General features: G+C 47.1%; 1 protein-coding gene across 6 annotated transcripts in view; it reads left to right on the top strand.

The window, feature by feature from the left end:
- LOC147463924 (uncharacterized) overlaps positions 1 to 24,042 on the top strand; it is a 260,902-nt gene that overhangs the window by 83,828 nt on the left and 153,032 nt on the right. For all 6 annotated transcript variants that reach the window (XR_015185506.1, XR_015185507.1, XM_086491978.1 and 3 more), the window contains 2 exons: positions 17,208 to 17,481; positions 17,571 to 17,879. Coding sequence is in view for 4 of the 6 variants with exons in the window: in XM_086491978.1 (XP_086348104.1) it covers positions 17,208 to 17,481; positions 17,571 to 17,879 (583 nt within the window). In the remaining 2 variants the exon portion in view is untranslated. The remainder of the gene's footprint in view (positions 1 to 17,207; positions 17,482 to 17,570; positions 17,880 to 24,042) is intronic.

The raw sequence follows: 24,042 nt of genomic DNA on the forward strand, positions 1-24,042 counted from the left end.
CAAGTACGCAGAAAGATGCTTTTTCATTACAGAAGTAATAGCAGAAGCTGATACAGTGGGAATAGACTCCCCTTTAAGCTTTACATCCAGAATGTGAGTCTTTCCCCTGCTCTGTACAGTGATCTTTTTGTTGTAGGCATCCATGATTCCCTGTACACGAAACAACCAAGGAATACCTAGCAACACATCACATCCGTCCAGTGGCATGATGTAAAATTCTTCAGCATCTACATAGGACTGGATATGTAGGCGCAACTTTCCGATGATGGGTGTCACAGTCTCTGTATGGCCAGGACATGCCAAACCTGCCTCTGCTGTATACCCTATCTCTTCAGGTCGGATTCCCAACTTTGAAGCCAATTCTAGGGAAATGAAGTTGGCTTTAGCACCTGGATCAAAGAAGATAAACACTGTTTGATCCTTGACCTTTCCCCAAGCTCTGCAAAGCTCACTTGCATCTGAATTTGGCTTGTTGCCCACCATATCTGGCACTAGACCAGCCATGGGCTTCTTTCCTTTCCTGTCCTCCTTGTCATCAGAATCAGCTGGCCTTTTCTTTGTAGGACAATTGTAAGCAATGTGGCCAGGCTGCTCACAAATAAAGCATTTGTTCTCTATCCTCAGGACCTTCTTTTGCTCTTCAGACTTGCGAGGAAAACGTCTTTTCCATTTCTTCGCTGGTCCCTTTTTTGATTCAGCCGAAGCTTTGCCTTTCCCTGCGTTGGCTGGCTCCTGAGTCACTTTAGGAACGTCCTTGGAAACATACTTCTTCGCTGAATTTTTCTTGGCTGATCCTTCCTTGACGCCAGTATTGAATTCACAATCTTCTCCCTTAAGCAAACCATTGCCAGTGTTTGCTACCTCGATGAGCTGCGTCAAAGTAGTGACTTTGGTCTTCGTGCAGTACTTTCTCAATCCTTTGGGTAGGCCACAACAGTATTTTTCAATCTATTCTGTCAATGGCACAAACCTATAGGAAGTTACTGGAAGTAGAGCTTTCCAAAACTTCCGATTGTAGTCATCCAGATTCTTGCAAGTAGCAGCATTAAGCTGGTGCCATTCTGTCATGACATTTGCTTCAAAGTCATCAGATAACCATGCTGCTGTAAAAATCTGCTTGAAGTAAATCCATGTGGACGGAGCTTGTCCTTGAAGCAATAAAGTTGTTGACCATTGTCCCGCATTCCCTGTCAAGAAAGTGGCTGCCTTGCGGACCTTTGAAGCCTCTGTAAAGTTTCCCCCTGCATAGGCCTTGTCAAACTGCTGGAGGAATGAAAGAGCCTTCTTCCTGTCATCAAACCCTGTAAAGGTCGTGAATGACACACCTTTGCCACCTTCTTTGTACGGAGTTGGCCTTCCCAGCGGCGTTAAATTGTCATATGGAAGTGACTGAAACATGGGAACACTATTAGGATTCATCTGTGTTCCTTGGCCGCTATTAAGTTGACCTGGAAACGCCATATTTGGCTGCTGATTTGTAATTCCAGCCATACCAAAATTTTCCTGTGGCATCCCAAATTGGCCCTGAGTGCTCTGAAACCCTGGTAGCATGCCCGTGACACCATACATGGGGTTAGGCATCATCGTTTGAGCACCCCCAAACACTGTTTTTGGCGTGTAAAACTGATTTCCAGGTGTATGACCAGCCATGCTCTGGAATACCGATCCACCTCCAAAATAGCCAGGGTGTACTGAAGGTGGTGGGAAGACCTGTTGCATAGCCTGTAGGTTGCTTCCCTACCCATTAGAACCAGCTATAGGCTGCTGAAAGGTGGCGGGCTGAACTGGTACAGCTTGGAAGACTGGCATCTCAGCCACATATTCTTGCACCTTAGGCACAGGTTATGGAGACTGCATGTTCTCCGTCAAGTGTACAGGTGTTTCCATTGATTGTGCAGTATGAATCACCTGTGCTTGAGCCTTAACAGGCTTCTGAATACGATCCAGTGAGCCAACTTGCTGAGACGGAACAGGAGGTTGCAGAAAGGCTAAAAACCTCGGGTTCTGCATTACTTGTGTGAACATAGCCACAAGAGTAGCTAACTGGGTCCTGAATATATCATCATCCGTCTGTGGTGGTCATGAAGACTCACCCACTTCATGTGTCTGTTGACCCTGTGAAGAAGAAACCTCTTCAGTCACATCATTTGGTCTGTCAGCCATAAATGCAATTCCCTGTGTCTGGTCTATGATCCCCTGTGTCTTCAAGCCCAATCTGACCAAGGCTCACTTCTATGGGAAAAAGTGATTTAATCCCGGGGATGGAACCATGAAACCGGCCTGTTCAATCCAAAAAGGGCGGTATACTTTACTTCAAACCTTGATTTAGCTTTCACCCATTATTAGTCGTCTATTTTACCTGTACTTTCAAGACACAACAAAGGGGAGAGGGATACAGGCTGCTAGATTGCACCTGTATGAGTAGACCGACACCAGATTGGCCCCTAACTTAGGCGCCCCTTTCGGTATTTCTTTATTGTTCAAAAGAGGGAATAAACGCTGTGGATCCCTATAAGCTGCCCCGCACAACCTTGGCTGAATTTTGACTGTTCCGGCCTGATTTCGGCAGCATAACTGTACTAGAACCCTTCACGGTCAGTATTCCTACGCATTAAATGACTTTCCCGACGCATACGGACACTCTGCAAAACCTTGCGAGAATCTGCAGCACGCTGAATTCTCTGTTTTCAGCCTTGAAAATGCGCCAGATCACCTGTACAGCGGTCCCCTTGCGTCCCCGAACCTTCTGGGGGTATTAGGGTCCGTTTAGGGCCAAAACCCTAAACGTGAAAAAATACACAGCAGGCTGTAATTTACTGTTTTGGGCTCCGTTTCGCATGCCGGTCGCATCCGTAGCAAGTCCTCGAGCTCCCGCACCTGTAGGGCTACTTGCCCTTTGAATCGGACGAGATTTCTGGCATGAAACCTCTCCGAATTCACCTGTACCTGCGGGGGGATTAGCCGCTAGCTAATCCGGTACCTGTGTAAGAGGCTCTTGCCTCGGCAATTGCACATGAACCCACACAATTGTACATTGGTCAAATGAAGAGCCCACTAGGAGGGCATAACATACTGCCAAAGGGGAGAGAGAGGGCAGTGCGTAGCGTGCAGGGCATCACTCCTGGCACCGCACTGTACATAGGAGGGAAAGCAAGCACTCCATAGCTCTTAACCTGTGAGAGAGACTTGCAAAATGAGCCTCCCAGCTATAAATCACGTTTTTGCCTTCTCTATAAGTAGAGAAGTAGTAAACTGGCCTCAGAGTGCCAAGTGTCACTCATTTGTGCATTTTCCCGCTTTAGACCCTGGGGTCTAAAAATATCTCACCTGCAGCCTCTGTTGACTTGGCCACAGAGTAACAAAATGATCCCCATGTCAAACTGCACGTAATGACGCGAAGACATTTTCAGGTCCCAAAATAGCAGTTCCCTAAATTTTAGGAGATGCTGCCATTGTATCTTTCTAGGTCATCCGACCCTCTTTGTACACTGCGGCCACATCCAGAATTGAAATGTAGCCTCTGTAGCAAAGGATTCTACTTTGGCTAGTCAATGACCCCACTTTGGCTAACCATAGTCTTTGTCCAACCTTAGTGCTCTCTTGCTCTCAGGCCTGGACTCCCTCTGGACAGTTCCACACTAGCTATGCAATGCAGGGCAGTTAGATTTCCCGAGGGGTGTTTCCAAAAAGTGAAAGTAAATAGATAATAAGAAAGAAATCAACAAAAAGGATAGATAGTAGTCACACGCTGGTGACAGTCTGCCACTGTGAGGATCATTGGTGCATGGTCCGAGAAGGAAGTCCCTGCTAGAATGCCCACTATCCCTCGCAAGTCACTGAAATGGTTACTAGTGTAGAAGCGATCTATCCGCGATAGATTCACTCCTCCCACTTTGCGGTCCGAATGAGAGAAGGCAAGGCTGTCTAGGGGCCTCACAAAACCAGAGTGCTTCCAAACATCCGAGACCCTCAGAATCATACAAAACCTCTCCCAAGCTGCCAGCTCAATTCCATGCACAGTAGCGTGGCTACCACCAATCCTGTCAGAAGGGTCCTCCAACATGTTGAAGTCCCCTCCTATGCACCAGTGTTCTGCCTGCGGCAGAGACTCAACTATCTGTGACCAAAACTCTCCTCGAGCACTCGCCACATTGGGCACATAGATGTTCAGGAAGCCCACTAAGCAACCCTGAAACTGCATAGTAATCCACTGAGCCCTACCTGGCACAATAATCCCTCTGCCCACATTGGCCTGCTGCAAAGAGTCTGCAATAGTCATACATACCCCACCCTGGATGCCTCTAGGTCCAAAAGCAGCTGACCAAAAAGTGTCATATCGTCCACGCAAGAGCTGACCACAACGTCTAATGTGGCTCTCACACAAATGGTACTCTTGAAGCATAAGGAGATCAATCTCTCCTCCAACAAGGCAGCGCTGAAGCTCCTGGCGTAGTCGGCCCCGCTGACGCTGAAACTGGGGCCCATCTAGTCCTTGCACGTTCCATGAGACGATCCTCATGGGGAGTGAGAGAGAACAGATGCTGCCGCAGCAGCTAGATGGGCTATCTTCGAGACTAGCTTGGATGGGGTGTAATCCGCATCCGAACGTCCTCTAGATAGGCGTGACTGCAACGAGTGCCTGGCCCAAGCCCAAGCAGAGCGAGCCGTACGTAAAGCAACCTCCTCTGTCCAGGAGTCCTCATGAATGTATACATGAGAACAAGAAGAGTGACAAGATGATCAATGGTGTTATGGAATCGACAAAAGTCCGTTTGTCCTTTTGCACGCTTGTCATTCTCTTCAGCCCAATCACTCAATTTCATCTCCATTATGCACCCAAACAACTTTTCCATAAGAGACCCAATCATTATAGTCCGGTAGTTGTTTACATTATTTACATCACCTTCTTTATGCAAAAGCTTAACTCAATTAGTACTCCAATCATAAGAGCAGTGAACAGAAACACGGATGCTACCACGTCATCAGTCAGCAAAAATCGCTGAGCGTCCGTACAACTGCCACATCAGCGCATCCCACGCGATTTCTCTTTCTTTTTAAAATTCTAGTGTCCCAAGGGCTGTGTTGGCAGACGGGACCCTATAAGTTCCCTATAAGTTGGAACAACTTTTAAACCTTTGTCCAATGGTCTCGGCTGGACATGCCATGTCATTATTTGTGACAACTCATCTTCTGCTTGCTTCCATTCTTCCTCCCATGCTATGTTCAAAGCCTCAGATCTCTCCTTCAATTTTCTCAACTCCGCTTGAAGCGAATTACTTTTATTGACAAGCTTGTGGTTTGTTGTAATAGCTTCACGCATGAGTTCATCCTTGGTGGCGTCAATGAGCTCTTTGAATTTGGCTTTGATTTTGGCCTCAAGATGGGCAAAGTTAGTGGGAGCTATTTGGGTTGGTAGGGGAGGGCGAATTAATTGATTGACAAGCTTGTGGTTTGTTGTAATAGCTTCATGCATGAGTTCATCCTTGGTGGCGTCAATGAGCTTTTTGAATTTTGGCTTTGATTTTGGCTTTAAGATAGGTGTGTGTATATGAAAACGTGTGAAAGAGAGATTGCTTGTGGAAATTGGTATGTGTGCATGAGAGAGAGAGAGAGAGAGAGAGAGAGAGAGAGAGAGAGAGAGAGAGAGAGAGAGAGAGAGAAAATGAAATGTTATATTAACGTCTTCAAAAGGCTAGAGTGACCTATGAGAACTAAAATTTACAATGTGGTGGATCTGATACAAAGTCCGAGTAACAAAAGTAACAAAATGAAATGAAAATGACAATGACAATATGACAAAATGACTAAATGACTACTATGGAATCCTAAACTCCAAGGTGTGAACTAATCAACTAGCTGGGATAGCTAAAATCACAAGAGATCCAGCATTGGTCGCTGGCGGATCTCATCAATCTCCTCCATGGTCAGTAGTCTGACCGGGCGTCATGCATGTCGGGCCAAAGTGATCGGAATCCTCTGATGCAGCCTCCGTCGGTGCTGTGTAGTCCTCCGTAGTCGCGGGCGTCTGGATCTCCCCAGCTCGGTCGCCCGGTCGATTAGTGTGCCTCTGGCGTGAGCCGGCGAGCTCTACTGTGGTAGTAACTCCTCCGGGTGTCTAGTGTCTGCTCTAAAGAAGTCTGTGATCTGTCTCTGATGCTGGCTAGCCTCTCCTCTCATCAGGCTCTCTCTATGTCTGCGCAGCTCGAGCAAAAACAAACCCAAGCATCTCTGATCCTCGTACCGCATGACTCTGGAGAGTGGTCCAAAGCCCTCTCTGAACAAGCAGTGGAAGCGGCCTCGTATCTCGTAGTAGACGGGGCAATGGCATGTGTAGTGCAACTGTGTCTCAGGCTCTATGTCACATAGGGGGCATGTCCTGGCCTCTGCTGGCACTCCGCTATATCTCCCAGTCTCGATCTGCAGCTGGTGTGAAGATGTGCGTATCTGGCCAATAGCACATCGTACCCCATGAGACAAGTGGGTGTCCATGTACCTGGGCCTCGTGACAAAACCGTCCTTCGTAAGCTGGAGAAGATGCTCTCTGTAGAAAGCCATCTTCGTGCCCAACTCCTGTGCTGGCTGTATCCATGTCCTCCTCGTGTCTAGCTGAGTCAGGTCTTGGCGGATGAGCCCGGTGATCTCGGACTGTGTAAGAGTCAGAGAGGGTGCATCCAGTGAGTACTCGAAAGGAGGCAATCTGTCTATGCTGAACGCATGTGCCTGAAACCATGATGTCATCTCCCCATACCAGCATGTTGTATCTCCCTGCATGGCTAACTGTCGAGAGGACTCAAGTGCAAGGCGGGCATATCTGTCTCTGGGAAGTTCCCACACGCGGTGTATGAAGGAGACAGATATGGTGAGCGCCTCAACCACTAGTGGGGGGGCAGCTAGCTTTGCTCGGACAATGGCACGTGGTATTGAAGCCTTGGCTCTAATGAGCCGCGAGATCATAGACCAGAGGCTTCTCCATGTCCCCCCATCCATCAGTGCGGCCTGTCCTCTCGTGATGATCCAATGAAGGTCCTCAAATCTCAGCTTCATAAAGAAATGCAGAAGCCACCAAAGTGTCAAAGAGCCAGAGCTTCGTCCGAGGCTCCTGAAACTGAACCTGTGAACACATCCTTTCCAATCTACCCAGTGCTGCCTAGGCTCTGGTCAATCTAGTCTCTGCTGCCCTCCTTAGTGAAAATGCTGGCCCACTAAAAACCACTCCAAGGTAAGTATAAGCATCTGTATACTCCACTGTCTCCTGGCCGTATGTGAATGCGGGCATTGACCTCCTGATCCACTGTGGGGTGGTATTAAATACCATGACCTTGGTTTTACCAAGGTTGATGGACAAACCACTTTCCTGGGCAAACCTATGCAAAGCATCCAAGTGACGTTGTATCCCCTCCGGAGAGTCGGAGATCAACACAATATCATCAGCATATAACAATAGTGGAATCCATGTCCCTGCCAGTTATGCACCTCTATCACCATCTCTCTCGATGTAGTCAGAAACCTCATCCACATACATACCAAATAGAGTAGGAGAGAGCGGGCAACCTTGCTTCACCCCAATAGTGGAGTGACCCGGTGTGGATAGACCCTCTGAGGTGCGTACATGCCCCACTACTGACCTGTATAATGCCATGACCCCCCAAATGAGCTCTGTGGGTACTCCCATCTGCTGTAATCTGCGCATCAATCTAGCTTTGGGTACTGTGTCAAATGCTTTGCAGAAATCCACAAAGCTACAATAGATCCGTCTCCCATGTGATCTGCCCTCCTCAATGATGGCTCTGAGTGTCAAGATATGGTCAAGAGTAGAAAAACCCCTTTTGAACCCTGCCTGCCCGGCTGCGCGTATCCCCTCCCTCTCTGCCCATCTACTCAACTGCTGCTCAAGAATAGATGTGTACAACCGTGCCAATGTGTGTCCAATCATGATAGTGCGATAATTCCCAGGCTCCGTAGGGTCTCCCGACTTGAAGATAGGTACAATAGTAGATAGGCTCCAAGTATCAGGCAAGCCCTCACACATGGCACGGTTAAACATAACTGCTAGAAGCTGTGCTGTTTGATCTCTGGCATGCGTGAAATGCTTAGCCACTAAGCCATCATGATCATAAGCTCTCCCAGTCCTCATCGTGTCAATGGCCTTCCTCACCATCTTAGCGGCGGTGAAAAAAGCACATGTGTGTGGGCATAGATCGGGGGGGTCGGGATGGGAGGGCTGCTCAGGAACTGTGTATAGAGATGATGTGTATTGGCCTCAGGCCTCTGTGGAAGTAATGGCAGGGGGGGGGGGAGTGCTCATGAAAGAGCCGCCATGCCTCACACGAGTCCTGACTCAAGAATAGCTGGTATAGATCCTGCTCTAGGCGAGCCAAAAATTCCCTCTTCTTCCGCCGCACTAGGTGTCGGAAGTCAATATGTGCTGTCTGTGAGTGATGTTCCCCAAAAGTACCTCTCTCTGAAGTCTGGCTCTAGTGTCCCGGCATTCCTCATCATACCAGCTGTTCTAGGGCATGCTCCCCGAATGGCGTCTCTGCCTCTGCTGCTGCACCATGTAGTGTCTGTGTCAGTATAGTAGTAAGATCCTCCAGAGGTCGCCCTGGCTCCTCTGTGCACAGGCGTCTATAGATCCCATCTATGTATATAGAGTCCGTCTCCCGCGTGAAAGGTGTAGCGAGTAGGGGCTACTGCCCGTGGCCTGTGTGCTATACTAAACTGAAAAGAGATGGTAAACGACACAAGAGCATGATCTACTGCCACACCCAAAGGTCTGGGTCCAGCCGTGAGATCCTGGATATGAGAGATGAGGCTTGGTTGTGCCATGATATAATCCACTGTGCTGGCTCCATGTCTGTGTGGAAAGCATGTAAAACCCCCCGCAGCGGGAAATCTCTGTAGGCCATTCAAGATGGCCAATCCGTGTGAAGTCCCCATGTCTATCAAGTGTCGTCCATACTCAGTGTGTTCCCCATCCTGTGATAGTCTGGATAGGCCCGTCTCTGCGACATCTAGCTCTCTCAGCATCTCCTCTGAAGTATCATAAAATACTGTCTGATGATCGGCAGTCCTAGCATTGAAGTCCCCTAGAATGATGATGTCACAATCTCTAGAGAACTCCCAAATGTCATCATCCAAAATAGAGAAGGGGGACCGTCCTCTGGGTGGTGCTAAACTGACGTATTCGGGGGAAAGTAGCAAATAGCAATGTAAAGATATCTGCCTGTATCTGCTCTCAATCTCACCCACATGTACCTAGCTTGCTCATCCCTGCGAGCTATATGTATCAATGGTTGCAACTCCTCCCTGAATAACACTGCCACTCCTCCTGAGCCCTGCTCTCTATGCTCTGATCGTGTCTCTTGTCTATAGGCTCTCTCCCATCTATATCCACTAATGTGAGGCATAGACTGCCCAGGGGCCTGATGTGTCTCAGAGTAGAAGACGATGTCTCTTCCCATAAAACTATCTTCAAAAGCACCCACATCAAGGCGCATAGATCCATTACAATTCCAAGTGGCAACTTTGAGTGTGGTCCCATAGGTCTCGCATCGTCATGTGGAGCGCCGCTCTACAATCACCACCCGACCATCTCTGTAGAAGGCCGTCTTTCCCTTCTCTCTTGCCGTTTGAATCTCTGGCATTACCTCTCTCATATGTGCAAGTTGTGTGAGAGTGAGGTCATCTCCAAGGAATATACCCGTTTTCTTAAGTGTAGGACGCTTCTTCAAGAAGTCCTTCTTTGCCTCCATGGATGGGAAACGCATGATTAAAGCTCTCTCCTTGGAAGTCTCCCCATTTCATTGCATCTTCTTCCCTACCCTCCATGCCTTTGTATGAGTAGCCTCACTCCCCATCATGCGGAGAAGTTCTTTGACTTCCTTCTCTACATCATCTCGGTTAAAAGGCCAAAATGACCTATGAGGCCGTAGCTCCAGTGCTCAGTCGATGAGAGTGCCGGTAGTGGTCGAATGAGTGTGGGCCGAGCTCTACAATGATGACTGCTCCTCTAGCTGTCCCATATCTAGTGAAAAGAAATCTGTAATTTGTCTCTGGGACTCTCTCTCTCTATCTCTCTCCAATAAAGTGTCTCTATATCTGTGTAACTCAAGTAGATATAGCCCAAGACATCTTTGATCCTCATAACTGATGACCCTAGAGAAAGGACCGAAACCCTCTCTGAATAAGCGGTGGAAACGATCCCATATCGAGAGAGAGAGAGAGAGAGAGAGAGAGAGAGAGAGAGAGAGAGAGAGAGAGAGAGAGAGAGAGAGAGAGAGAGAGAGAGAGAGAGAGAGAGAGAATCTGCGATAGGTTTGTGTGTGTGTGTGTGTGTGTGTGTGTGTGTGTGAGAGGGAGAGAGAGAGGGCTCTGTATGTGAAGCCTCTGCACGAAGTTGCCCCTACGTGCCCTGTCTCTCTATGAGCTCTGCACTTGTGACCTCCAGTGCGAACTGCGTCTCTGGGTGGACTGTGCCTTGCGTGGTTGCGGGACGTGCATCAGCCAGCTCGTTGGTTTATCAGCACCTACTCTGTACGATTTCCATCTGCAGTTGCTGGTCTGCTTCAGTGTGTGTGTGTGTGACAGTGTGTGTGTGTGTTTAGGAAAGCAGTTCAGGTTTGGCGCTCATTGTGGCGCAGACAATGTCTGATTATCACTTTAGCTTAGGAGCAGTTCATTTTCAGTAAATAGACTTGCGTACAAAGGACTTTTTTGGGTGCAGGATTGTTGGCAGTGTACATATGCAGTACATAACATTAAGCTCTCAGTGTATGTCCGATTCAGCTGTGCCCTTTATCAACTTATACAAACGCAGAAAACAGATGACACCTGAGTATTCAGAAATGGGTGAAATTCGAGCTTGTTTGTCAGAAGATTTTGAAGGTGCTCAGAACTCTTGGGAGGGGCAGTAACCCGCTACTGAAGTGCTCATTCCTGTTCAAGCTTTGATGGACCCAGTGGCGCAATATGCTTTAAATGCAGTTATTCTGTTCTTCCCGGGCAAGATGCCTACTGCACAAGTTCTCAGCCTCAGCCTCACCCACATGTATCTAGCATGATCATATTTCTGTACAATATGTAGTAGTGGTTGTAACTCCTCCCTAAATAACACTGCCACTCCTCCTTAACCTCTACTCCCATGCTCAGATCTTGCGATATCTTGTGGGCTGTCTCCTATTTGTATCCCACCGCATGTGGCATAAGCTGTCCAGGGGCCTGATGAGTCTCTAAGAAGAAAACAATGTCCCTGTCTCTGAAACTGTTCTCAAAGGCACCAACGTCCAACCTCATAGATCCATCACAATTCCAAGTAGCCATCTTCAGTCATAGTCCCATAGGTCTCACATCGTCATGTAGAGCGCCGCCCTACAATCACCACCCGACCATCTCTGTAAAAGGCCATCTTTCCCTTCTCCCTTGCCACTGTAATCCCCGGCATTACCTATCTCATATGTGCAACTTGTGAGAGAGTGAGATCATGACCAAGGAAAATACCTGTCTTCTTGAGTGTAGACCTCTTTCTCAAGAATTCCTTCTTCTCTTCCAAAGAGGGGAAACGTAGTATGAGAGCTCTTCCTTTTGAAGATTCTCTCAGGCCATCACTCTTCTTGCCCACTCTCCATGCCTTTGTGTGTGAAGGCTTGTCCATCCCCATCATGGATGTGAGGCTTGTGACCTCTTTTTCCACATTGTTTATGTCCTTGAGGCCGGTTACTCTCACGTGTAGAGCCCGCATCCTCCTCCTTTGTTCCTCTTCGAGGTCATGTTGATAAGAGTGGGTGTACAAGGAGCTTCCTTACCTTTCCCTTTCTTGGCAACCTCAATCCATTTTTTGGCCTCCTCTACTTTCTTTTGTGCCGCGGAGATGACCGCGGCCCATGACCCTCTCTGAACAAGCAATGGAAGCCGCCTCGTATCTCGTAGTAGATGGGGCAGTGGCATGTGTAGTGCAACTCTGTCTCAGGCTCGATGTCACACAGGGGCCATGTCCTGGCCTCTGCTGTATCTCCCACTCTCGATCCGCAGCTGGTGTGAAGATGTGTGTATCTGGCCAATAGCACATCGTATCCCATGAGACAGGTGAGTGTCCATGTATCTGGGCCTCGTCACAAAACCATCCTCCGTGAGCTGGAGGAGATGCTCTCTGTAGAAAGCCATCTTCGTGCCTAGCTCCTGTACTGGCTGTATTCATGTCCTCTTGGTGTCTAGCTGAGTCAAGTCCTGGCGAATGAGCCTGGTGATCTCGGATTGTGTAAGAGTCAGAGAGGGCGCATCCAGTGAGTACTGGAAAGGAGGCAATCTGTCTACGCTGAACCCATGCGCCTGAAACCATGACGTTGTGAAGGATTGGGGGGCTGGCCTCTACAACACCTCAAACCAACACCAAGAAAAGAGGATGAAGAGTATAGCTCTCTCAAGATAATATGGGCTGATCTTCTCTCACAAATTTTGATAGCCTCACTCGCACTCAGCCCCGACTAGCTTGAACTAGCTTCCCTCTACACCGCTACAACTCCCACTATACTTGGATGCACCAAAGGAAGCAAAGGAACCAAGAAAACCAAAGTAAAAAAGTAAAGAAAAACAATGGAAATCTCTGCACTTTTCCTCATAAAACCAAGAGCTTCACTTCTTTTCAAACGCCCTTCCATGAGCTAGTAGAGACTCCATAGGCGCTCTTATATATACACATAGCTTTGACCAAAACCCATCCAAATCAAGCTCACTTTGAAAGCCCACAAAGTTCAGCAAAAAAAATCAGAAAAAGTGATGGAAAACTTGGGGAAAACCTTGCCCTTTTGCGTATGTACAAGCAAGGAATTGCAGCGCATAGTCTACCCTCGACTAGCTGCACCAAAGGGAGCAACAAACAACATGGCTGCCATACCTCAAACCAAGATGAAGAGAGGTCAATATGCAGAGCTAAGCACCCACTTTCATCAGCCCATTCAGGAGAGACACACTCTCAACTCACCACACCAGGCTCTCGCAAGGCAAGAGGGGCACCTCTACACCAAAACCCCCACCCTTCACCACAGGCTGCAGCAACACATAGTTTCTTCTTCACAGCTGAATATCCCTCCTCACTCACGACCCCAAGCTGATAAAAACTCGGTTTTTCTTCATATTTTAAAATCACTTACTCATACTTTGAAGTCTCGACACTTCTATGTACAAAAAAAGCAAAACTATGTACCCCGCACAACTGGCCCCCATGCGTAGAGACAGCTAGCACACACCGCCTTTGTACACTTTGTACAAGCATGATTTATTTACATATAAGGCCCCCAAAAGCATTAAAAAACATATCTCAAAGACTTTGGTGTGGTCCGTACCATTTCGCCAAAACACGTCACAACGTCATCTCCCCATACCAGCATGCTGTATCTCCCTGCACGGCTAACTGTGGAGAGGACTCAAGTGCAAGGCGTGCATATCTGTCTCTGGGAAGTTTCCACATGCGGTGTACGAAGGAGACAGATCTGGTGAGCGCCTCAACCACCAGTGGGGAGGGAGCTAGCTCTGCTCGTATAATAGCACGTGGTACTGAAGTCTTGGCCCTAATGAGCCGCGAGATCATAGAGACCGGAGGCTTCTCCGTGTCCCCCCATCCATCACTGCGGCCTGTCCTCTTGTGATGGTCCAATGAAGGTCCCCAAATCTCAGCTCCATAGAGCAATACAGAAGCCACAAAAGTGTCAAAGAGCCAGAGCTCGTCCGAAGCTCCCGAAACTAAACCTGTGAACACATCCTTTCCAATTTACCCAATGCTGCATGGGCTCTGGTCAATCTAGCTCTGCTGCCCTCCTCAATGAAAATGCTGGCCCACTAAAAACCACTCCAAGGTAAGTGTAAGCATCTGTATACTCCACCTTCTCCTGTCCGTATGTGAAGGCGGGCGCTGACCTCCTGAACCACTATGGGGTGGTATTAAATACCATGACCTTGGTTTTACCAAGGTTGACGGACAAACCACTTTCTTGGGCAAACCTATGCAAAGCATCCAAGTGACGTTGCATCCCCTTCGGAGAGTCAGAGATCAAAACAATATCATCATCATATAACAATAGTGGAATCCATGTCCCCGTGAGCTGTGCACCTTTGTCACCATCTCTCTCAATGTAGTCAGAAACCTCATCTACATACATACAAAATAGAGTAGGAGAGAGCGGGCAGCCTTGCTTCACCCCAATAGTGGAGTAAACCGGTGTGGATAGACCCTCTGGGGTGCGTACATGCCCCACTACTGACCTGTATAATGCCATGACCCCCCAAATGAGCTCTGTGGGTACTCCCATCTGCTGTAATCTGCGCATCAATCTCGCTCTGGGCACTGTCAAATGCTTTACGGAAATCAACAAAGCTGCAATAGATCCGTCTCGCACGCGATCTGCCCTCCTCAATGATGGCTCTTAGTGTCAAGATATGGTCAAGAGTAGAAAAACCCCTCCTGAAACCTACCTGCCCGACTGCGCGCATCCCCTCCCTCTCTGTCCATCTACTCAGCTGCTGCTCAAGAATAGATGCGTACAACGGTGCCAATGTGTGTCCAATCATGATAGTGCGATAGTTCTAAGGCTCCATAGGGTGTCCCGACTTGAGGATAGGTACAATAGTAGATAGGCTCCAGGTATCAGGCAAGCCCTCACACATGGCACGGTTAAACATAACTGCTAGAAGCTCTTCTAGTAAATCTCTGGCATGCATGAAATGCTCAGCCACTAAGTCATCATGATCATATGCTCTCCCAGTCTTCATCCTGTCAATGGCCTTCCTCACCATCTCAGCGGTGAAAAAAACACACGTGTGCGGGCATGGATCGGGGGGGTCGGGAAGAGGGGCTGCTCAGGAACTGTGTACAAAGATGATGCATACTGGCCCCAGGCCTCTGTGGAAGTAATGGCAGGGGGGGGGGGGGAAGTGCTCATGAAAGAGCCGCCATGCCTCACGCGAGTCCTGACTCAAGAATAGTTGGTATAGATCCTGCTCTAGGCGAGCCAAAAATGCCCTCTTCTTCCGCCGCACTAGGCGTCGGAAGTCAATATGTGCTGTCTGTGAGTGATGTCCCCCAAAAGAACCTCCCTCTGAAGTCTAGCTCTACTGTCCCGGAATTCCTCATCATACCAACTGGCATTCGTGATCATTCCTCATCATCCCCCGAGAAAAATGCCCGTCCTTTATTTTAAAAGATTTTAGGCTCCTTGGCTAGGTTCTTTAAGTTAGCAGGGTTAGGTTTTTAACCCTAACCCCCCTTTGGCTCTCTCGGCTAGAATCTGCAAGTTAGGGCCATCTATTTGTGATAGCTTTTGTGTTGTCATGCACGTGCCATACGGCAACTACCCCTTGCTAGGGTCTTCTAGTACATGCCATGATTGAACTGGCCTTTACTAGGGTTGCCTTGTACTTGCCGTGCTTGAACTACAACCTCCCATTCAAGGACTCCAATTCCTTTGCATGAATAGCCACCTGCCATGCATGGACTACTACTTGCCATGCATGGACTCGAGTTAACTTGCATGAATAGTCGACTACTTACCATGCATGAACTCCGGTTGACTTACATGGACTACCACATGCCATGCATGGACTCCAGTTAACTCGCATGTGCCATGCCTGAGCTATCGGAGTATCCACCTTCCCTACATGCTCTACCAATCGCTAGGCGCTAGTAGTCTTGCTCCTTTCTTTGCATCCTTTGTTTGGCTATGGGTTGCCTTGCTCCTAGATGCCTTCCATGGCACCAATGTGACCATCTGCTCAAGTTTCTCTCTCCTAGTCGCCCTGCACCGATCAAGCTCATGGAACTTCACAAGCAATAGAATCTCCTGCAACTTTTCGAGTGGTTCTTGGAAAATTTCAACAAGCATGTCAAATGCATTCATCAACAATTGTAAATCATCAGCGCTATCCATGGCTATAGGCCAAACTGGTGACAATTGCAGATCAGCCTTGCAATGGCCAAAATCGGTGACAAGGTAACCTATGGTGGGCCATCCCGACCGGTCCCTTTGTAAAAAGTAGTGATCTGCCTTTGTATGGATCCTCTATGTGTAGGTCCTCTACCTTGAGGGTAAACTATCTGAGTCTATGGATCTCCAACAAGAAGAGACCAAGACACCTCTCGTCGTAGTAATCCATGATCTTGTACCCTCCCTATGTGCAATTTGTCAATGGATCGCCTCACCATCTTTGCTGTGAAGAAAGTAGGATTGGGAGGAGAGGGCTTCAGCAGGTCACTACTGTGTATAGAGAGGATGCATATTGTGTCCATGTCTCTGTAGAAGCAATGACCAGAGAGGGTGAGTGTTGTCGAAAGAGTCGCCAGGCCTCCCTAGAGTTCTGGCTCAAGAGCATCTGATAAATATCTCTCTCAAGTTGAGCTAAGAAAGCTAACTTGTTTCGTCGTATAAGGTATCAGAAGATGATACATGATTGCGAATGTGTGATGTCTCCCAAAGCCACCTCTCTTTGCAGCTGGGCTCTCGTCTCTCGGCACTCATCATCATACCAACTATTATGAGGCATGCTCCCAGATGGTGGTCTCCCAGTAAGCTGAGAGTGGGGGAAACCTGTGGCTGCCGCTGTGTATCATCTTTGTCAATATCTGGGCGAGCTCTGTTAAGGGTCTATGGGTGTTCTCCCCTGCTAGAAGACTAAAAAACTCTACTACATACACTCCATCTGTCTCTCTGCAAAATCCATTAATAATGTAAGTAAACTCTACTACAAAAGATATATGAGCATGATCTACAGCCACTTTAACAAGTTTGGGTGAGACTGATAAGTCCTAAATGCATGGTAAAGTGATGTGGGAGCCAAAAATAATCCATAGTGCTAGCCACATGTCTATGAGGGAAGCAAGTGAAGCTTCCTGAAGAGGAGTACCTATCAAGGCCATACAAAACGGCCAATCCACGTGCTATGGCCATCTCGATGAGGAATCTCCATACTCTATAAACTCTTCAGCATCCTCTGAGGTCTTGGAGAACCCCATCTCTCTGGAGTTATAGTGTTCTCGAGTTGTCTATATGTTAGTGTCGAGAAATCATCCTTGTATCTTTAAAGTCTATGCTGCAACAAGTGTTGACTTTGAACCATGAAGCTCCTGCTAACCTAAAAACTACTCAATTAATCTCTGTGTTCAACTAGTAAAATTCCTTAAGCAATGCTCTAGTGTGACCATCTACAAAATTCCTTAATTGCAGGTGTGTGATTGAGAACACATTAAAGCGCCTGCACTTGAATATTCAAAACGTTAGTAGGCTTTCTGCTAACTATCACTGGTTTCTCATTGATGATTCCTATGATATTGGTAATACTACAAGCATTCCACCAATTCCTGACAGAAGAGTGTCTGCAAGTCAGCTTTTTGATATACTACCAATCCGGGGCTATCTTGAACCAGGAGAAGAAGAAAAAGTAGAGATTTCGTTCAATGCATATCCTGGCTATGAATGCCATACAAGAGCCATTTGTGAGGTATTTGATATGTTCTCATAGAAGATGCAAAGTCTGTCTGCAAAATTATCTGGGTTCAACTTAAATTTAATATTGCTACTTTGTTGCAGGTGGAGGGAGGACCTCAATACTCTATAGTTCTGGAAGCGGAAACAGGTCTTTTAAGTTATAGCCTGAGTGAAACTTCTCTAGATTTTGGTTTCCAGCAGTTTAACCAGACCGCAGAGAAGTATTTAAGTCTGCTAAATTCTGGAAAAATACCCATCAATTTTACGGTTGGCTTTCCTTGTCGTAGACAGACGCCATTCTTGAATGTATCCCCATTGCATGGCACTCTTGATCCTGGACACAACCAAAATTTCACCGTCTCTATCTGTCCTCTGCTACCAGAACGATACCAGACACTCCTAACCGTCCAGGTATGAATATCCTTTGAGAAACCTTTCTCCCTTATTTTTGTCTAGTAAAGAATGTGTTCACTAATTAGTATTTGAGGGCCTGCTGAAGGACAGCACTTCAGAACTGCAACTTGGCAAACTACAACTTACCTAGAGGAATGAAGGACGAACAAAAGAGGGAAAGGAACATTACAAAACAGTGCTAAAGAGTCAGAAAGAGAGACCTACACTTGAGGAGGTGAGGAGCGCCATGAAATTAGATAGAGTGCAGCCATACAGACCCTATCCTATGGAATCTTAAATTGAGAGAATGCACAGAACAGAGTTTATATCCATGGTGGCATACTACTGTGAAGAGCCCTCCTTTGGGTCGTGTCTCTTCTGTCTCTGCATGGTGATCAGATGTTGTTGCAGCATGTGTTCTTTATTGGTCTTCCTGACCATCCTTGCCAATGGAAAAACAGCCATGAACTGAATGTACACACGTTGGGGGGTAATGTATGAATACAGGCAGAGGGCAGAAGAGAAGAAGACTCAATCTGTAGGGGAGGCTTTTGTTTGCGATGAACCAGTCAAACAGTGTTTTGAGTCATAGAAAGATAGAAGAAGAAAGGCTAGTAAGAGATGGAAAAGGGCTCAGAGGACAGACACCTCAAAGATGTTCTTCAATCCTAATCATCTTCAAGTTTGCCTTCTTCCTTTTCAGCTCACCCATCCGTACAGACATACAGATAGGTTTGCAAGGCTGGAGTCCAGATTTAGCTGTAAGTACTAGTTGTGGGGGAATGGAGCTAGCCTATAAAAGCACTTCCTCTCCTTGCAGACACTTTGAAAAGGAAAATACTCCTTTATAGCTTAAAAGACCTCATAGCCTAAAATTAAACCCCATCTTTGTAATCAAAATGACTACTTTCTGCTACACGTCTTCCTTGTAACTCATCTCTTAGTCTGTTACCTTGGGGACTGCACTCCGGGGGGTCGTTATTTATAGAATAATTTTCTGTTCAAAAAAGGCTCTAAATGTACTACTTGCGAATTACACATGACAAATACAAATTCCCGTACAAAGTGAGTGCCATACAAGAACTAATAATGATGGATGGGAGCAATTGAGCACCATATTAGTGAATTTGAGAATCTCCCAAGTCCCATATTTGAATCTTGAAAAGATGGAACCAAATATTTCTTTTAAGTTTCTCAAAGCACTCATGTAGCCTATCTTTGAAAAGTTCTTTCAAATTACAGTTGATTGAGCCATTAAGTGCAAAATTTGGAGATGCTGTTCAAGTATAATTTATTCAGCTATTGAGTGCAAAATTTGGAGATGGTGTTCAGGTTATGACGATTCCAAAATTTGGACTAGAAGTCCCAAACCTCCCCCATTCCTGATATTGTGTTATCGCCAGATAGGGCGTTGCAATAGACAGTAACTCCTCAATTGTAAAGAGAGAGAGCATATTAATTCCCGGATTATGGAGAAATAGGGTGTAGAGGAAGGTGCAGAAGAGGATGGTACAGAGATGAATGTGAATGTGCCAATGACGGGTATTGTGGTTGTAGCAAGCTATTGTGTCACAAGACATGGACAACAGCTACATTTGGCCTTGGGTTCACACTCGGTGGACTCTGGCCTGGGTAGTGATACTAGTAGTCCAGGACACGTGGCAGACGGGGAGGGGTGGTCAAGAGGACACAGTGGCCAACTCACCGCCACCAAAGTTCGGAGATAGGCATAGCTGTGTTGTCATAGATGTTTGGGTTAGCCATTGGTTATGTTTTGTATATATGCTCAACTGGTTGGTATTGGGAGATCTATTATTCATTGGACTCGAGCGTCTTATGTCCTTAGTCTAGCACTTGCACACCTGCACCCTCCATGCACAATTGGAGCCTCAACCCCCCCATTGTAATTGTGATCCGTTGGCTTTGAGCTGAGTGTATTGCCAACCACAGTCATCAGTTCTTTGAGTATAGTGGAGCTTCCAATTGGGTTTGGAGTTTGTTGTTGTGTCAATCTGAGTAGTAGTCTTGCTATCTCTATTCATTTCATATTGCTCTATAGTGTTTGATTTGTGTGTGTAGTGAGATTTCTTGCATACTGCATTAAGGAGCACCCACAATAGAGAGCACGTCATAGATTTCTTGCTACAATGCTCTCATTTTCGGCCCGTTCGGTGGGACCTCAAGTGAAGTTTCACTCCATTGCTAAGAGAAGGTTTTAGATGCGTTGGGGAACTTGGTGCTTGAACTTAATGAGACTTTTGCAGTAAATCAATGACAAGAATGAAAGATTTGGTTGCCAAGATTCTCAGCAAACCAGAGACTTCATGGTCAAGAAGTGGGTGCAGAACGCTCTTCCCAAGGATTCTCAACAGAAGCTAAGGGAGTCTCTTTGGTCTGATTCCACACCAGATGAGTTTGTGGCTGCAAGTACCAGGATAGAAGGGGCAAGGAGGCTGTTCAAGGACCCTCCTTGAGTAGAGTCCGCTCTAGTTCTCTTGGAAAGTGCATTTCACCCTTTAATTTCTTTACGTAGGAAACTGGAAGCACTAAAATTATAGCAAGCTCTTCACGAGGAGAGGCCCTTCTCTCTTCAGCCCCTACTCCCCACATCAAGAATTTTTGGACCACATCAAGAGAGAGATAGAAGAGCTGAGGTCTCAACAAGAGCCTAAGTCCGTGGTGTGGTGTAGCTTATGCCGCTCACTAGGGAATCCTCCACAAGAATGCCCACTTAGGGCTTATTGCCACTTCTGTGAGAAATACACAATGGTTGCTACTACCCGAAGGGATTGTCTCATATACAACAAAGCCTCACCCCCTACTCTTCAACAAGGGTTGGCTCCTACTTCCAACATGGTCTCCCCCTATGGCCAACCAAGTCACATGTTCCCTTCCTGAATTTCCCACGACTATGCAAGGTACTTTTCCATTTCAGATTTTTTATCATGCTAATACTCCTTTAGCCCCTTAGAGCTTCTACACGTTAGCTACTACGTTCGTGCAAGAGTAGACCTTGTGACCACCTTGCCCCTTGTCTCGTGTATTCAAACGATTGTGTTGCAGATGTGGGGAAATATGGGCACCACGAAAGCAAATGTCCTCTTCTCAATAGGTCTCCTATAACCGGCTCGTACAACGTAGAGGGCGGTACTATTTCAATTACCTGTTAACTTTACACAGAGCACTGAGAAGGGAAGAGAACACATTTGCGTCCAGCGACTAGAATGTCACTGCGCACACGAGACCGACACCCTGTAGGCCCCAAAGACTGGCGCCCCTTTCGGTATTTCTTTATTCAAATTAAGGTAGACGATCCGACAACTTAGCACAAGCTTTCACAAAGCTGTCCAAACCTGGCGAGGGCTGAAAACGCAGGTTTTCGACCGGATTTCGACAACAGAACGGCGCAAAAACCCCTGTAGGTCAAAAACACCTGTCTAGGACGGATTCCCTCGATATCTGGAAGCTTTCTGGTGAGCTGTCACAGAAATTCAGCGGGCTGTAATTCTCTGTTTTTCACTGCCGGGAGCCCAAAAGCCTGTACACGCATCCCAAGGCTCTCACGAGGCTCCCCCGATGTTCCCTTGCAGTTTAGGTGCGAAACCCTAAACCTGCAGAAAAACACAGCAGGCTGTAATTCCCTGTTTCGGATCGTTTTTAGCGGAGCGAACACGCCTACGCGTGTCCCAAGGGCTTCCGCACGCAATGGGACAGTTCCCCTGTGGATTGGACGAGTTTTCACGCGAGAAAACTTTCCAAACTCGCAATTTTTCGTGATGGAACTGTGCGTACCTGTGGGGGATTAGCAATTAGCTAATCCGGTTCCTGTCCAGAAGGCTCTTGCCTTGGCAAACGCGCATAAACCCCTAGAACTGTACATAGGTCAAATGAGAAGCCCACTAGTGGGACATAACATACTGTACGTAGGGGAGAAAGAGAGCAGTATGTAGCGTGCGGGACATCACTCCCGTCACCATACTGTGCATAGAGGGCAAGGTAAGCATTCCATAGCTTCTGTACCTGCTACAATCCACCTGAGGCTGAAAATGGCGTCCCCTTTGTTGATATGCAGCTCGTTTTTGCCTCCCAGAGTGGCAGAATCGCTCACAGGCTGACACGTCGCCCAGTTTCCGAGTTTGGGCTTTCCCTGCTAAAAATATCTCAACTGGTGCGTCAGTTGACTTGGCAGCAGAGCAATAAAATGTTCCCCTTGTCATTTCAGAGCTAATGACGCGAACACATTTTCCGGTCAAAAATAGCAGTTCCCTAAATTTTAGGAGATGCTTCCATGGCGTCCCTATCGGTCTCCTGACCATCATTGAAGACTACCATTTGACCAACATCTACAATGTGGGTTAATTTACTGGCCCCTTTCAACTTATAAAGTTGCAGTGACTTGACGAGTGGCCCAGATTCCAGTTTGGCGCACACGAGCTTCCATACTCATCAAAATTCAGTGCTAACTGGCCCGGGCAGTCCCTGTCTGACCGACCTAGATCCCCGATGTGAGAAACCCATTTGGTTGCAGCCGTTTCACACTGGCCATGCATTGTCCACTTGCACCTTTTCAAGGGTTCCGGGACAAACAAGTAAAAATAAAGTAAATATATCTAATACTTATTTACGGAAGGCAACAGGAAAAATACACCTCCTGGTGACATCTCCACCTTGCCGACATTGCCCAGATGCTAAGGATCATTACAACAAAGACTCTCCAAAGCAAAGTGCCTCCACATCTTCAGGCCCAAGTCAGAGCGAACCTGAATTTACATTTCCAAAGCTTAATTTAATAGGATTTAGCACAATCCGTCACCCACCACCTTCTACCCATGTGGTGTCCCCTCAAGACAAGTTGGATCAAGTAGAGGAGCCCACTAGTGTCCTCACTAGGGCTCAAAGGGCAGCCGTTCAATCTTCCAGTCCATATACCTTCCAGCATCTGTCAAGCCATCAACTAGCACTAAGAGAAAACCAACTTCTCTGCTCTCTAATCATTTTCGACGATGGATCAGACGGAAAGACAGAGATAACTGCGATAGTTAGACTTGACGACACTTTAGTACTTCAAATCGCTTGAATAACTGAGAAAGAAAGAGAGAGTATATGACATGGCATAGCGGAGTTCCGAGTCAAGACGTGCCCCAAAGACTGGCATCCGTTTCGGTATTTCTTTATTATTTTACTTCACAAAGTACAACTTTCGAGGGTCCAACTCTCTCTGAGACTGTGCGTGTAGATGCTCTCTAAGAGTGGCCCTAGGGAACTGCTAAACTTACAAGGGATGCCCAAACGCAGAGCCCCAAAAGCATCAATCCTAAAAGAACATGTTTCTAAAAGTATCTGCACCTAAAAGCTCACATGGAAATCTACCCAAGGCTACGAGCGTAAAAAGTGGAAATCCATACAATAGGGCCCCGTCACCAGCCAGCACAAATTGTGGCATATCCGTACAGCTTCCACGTCAGCATGTTTGCGCAATTGCCCGAGTTTAGTACAGTTGCCACGTGTCATCCTTTGTGCAAGTGTGTGTGGGTGCTTTATTTGGTTCCCTCAGAAAGTTCTTGCAAGTTAGGTTGGGGGTTAGGATTTTTAATCCTAACCTCGTATTAAATTTAGGCCACTTGGTAGGACTTCACAAGTTAGTAATTCTTATGTTCCTTGTTCTTCTCTAGGCTTTAGGCCTCTTGGCCGGTTACTTCAAAACTGAGCCAAGTTAGTCTATGAGCGGAAGGTCACACAGATGTTCCTAGCATCATGCAGATGTCTTTAGATGCACACTCCACATAGAGAGAACTGATCATGGCACAGAGGATTGCTTTGACCAAGAGATTGGCATGAATCACCTTTTTAGAGGTGTAGCGGAGATAATGTGTTGTGCTCTCTATAGTGGGTGCTCCTCAGTGCAATGTGCGTGAAATCTCACTTCAATAGACTGAAACATAGAAGAGAATGAACAACAAAGAAACAAACACCACGACTCAACAGTAGAACCTGAACAACATAAGACTCGACTAACTCAAAGGAACCATTAGACTCTCGCATGGCAACACACTTAGCTCCAGCCCAGAACTCCCGGGCACAATGGCCCACCAATGGGGTGCTGAGGCTCAAATATGCAGGGACGGTGCAGACGTGCTGTGCATGAACTCAAGACGCTCGACCATACAAAGTAGATGATGAT

This window comes from Adiantum capillus-veneris, chromosome 2 (genome assembly GCF_014529385.1).
Source record: "Adiantum capillus-veneris isolate H3 chromosome 2, ASM1452938v2, whole genome shotgun sequence".
Lineage (NCBI taxonomy): Eukaryota > Viridiplantae > Streptophyta > Polypodiopsida > Polypodiales > Pteridaceae > Adiantum > Adiantum capillus-veneris.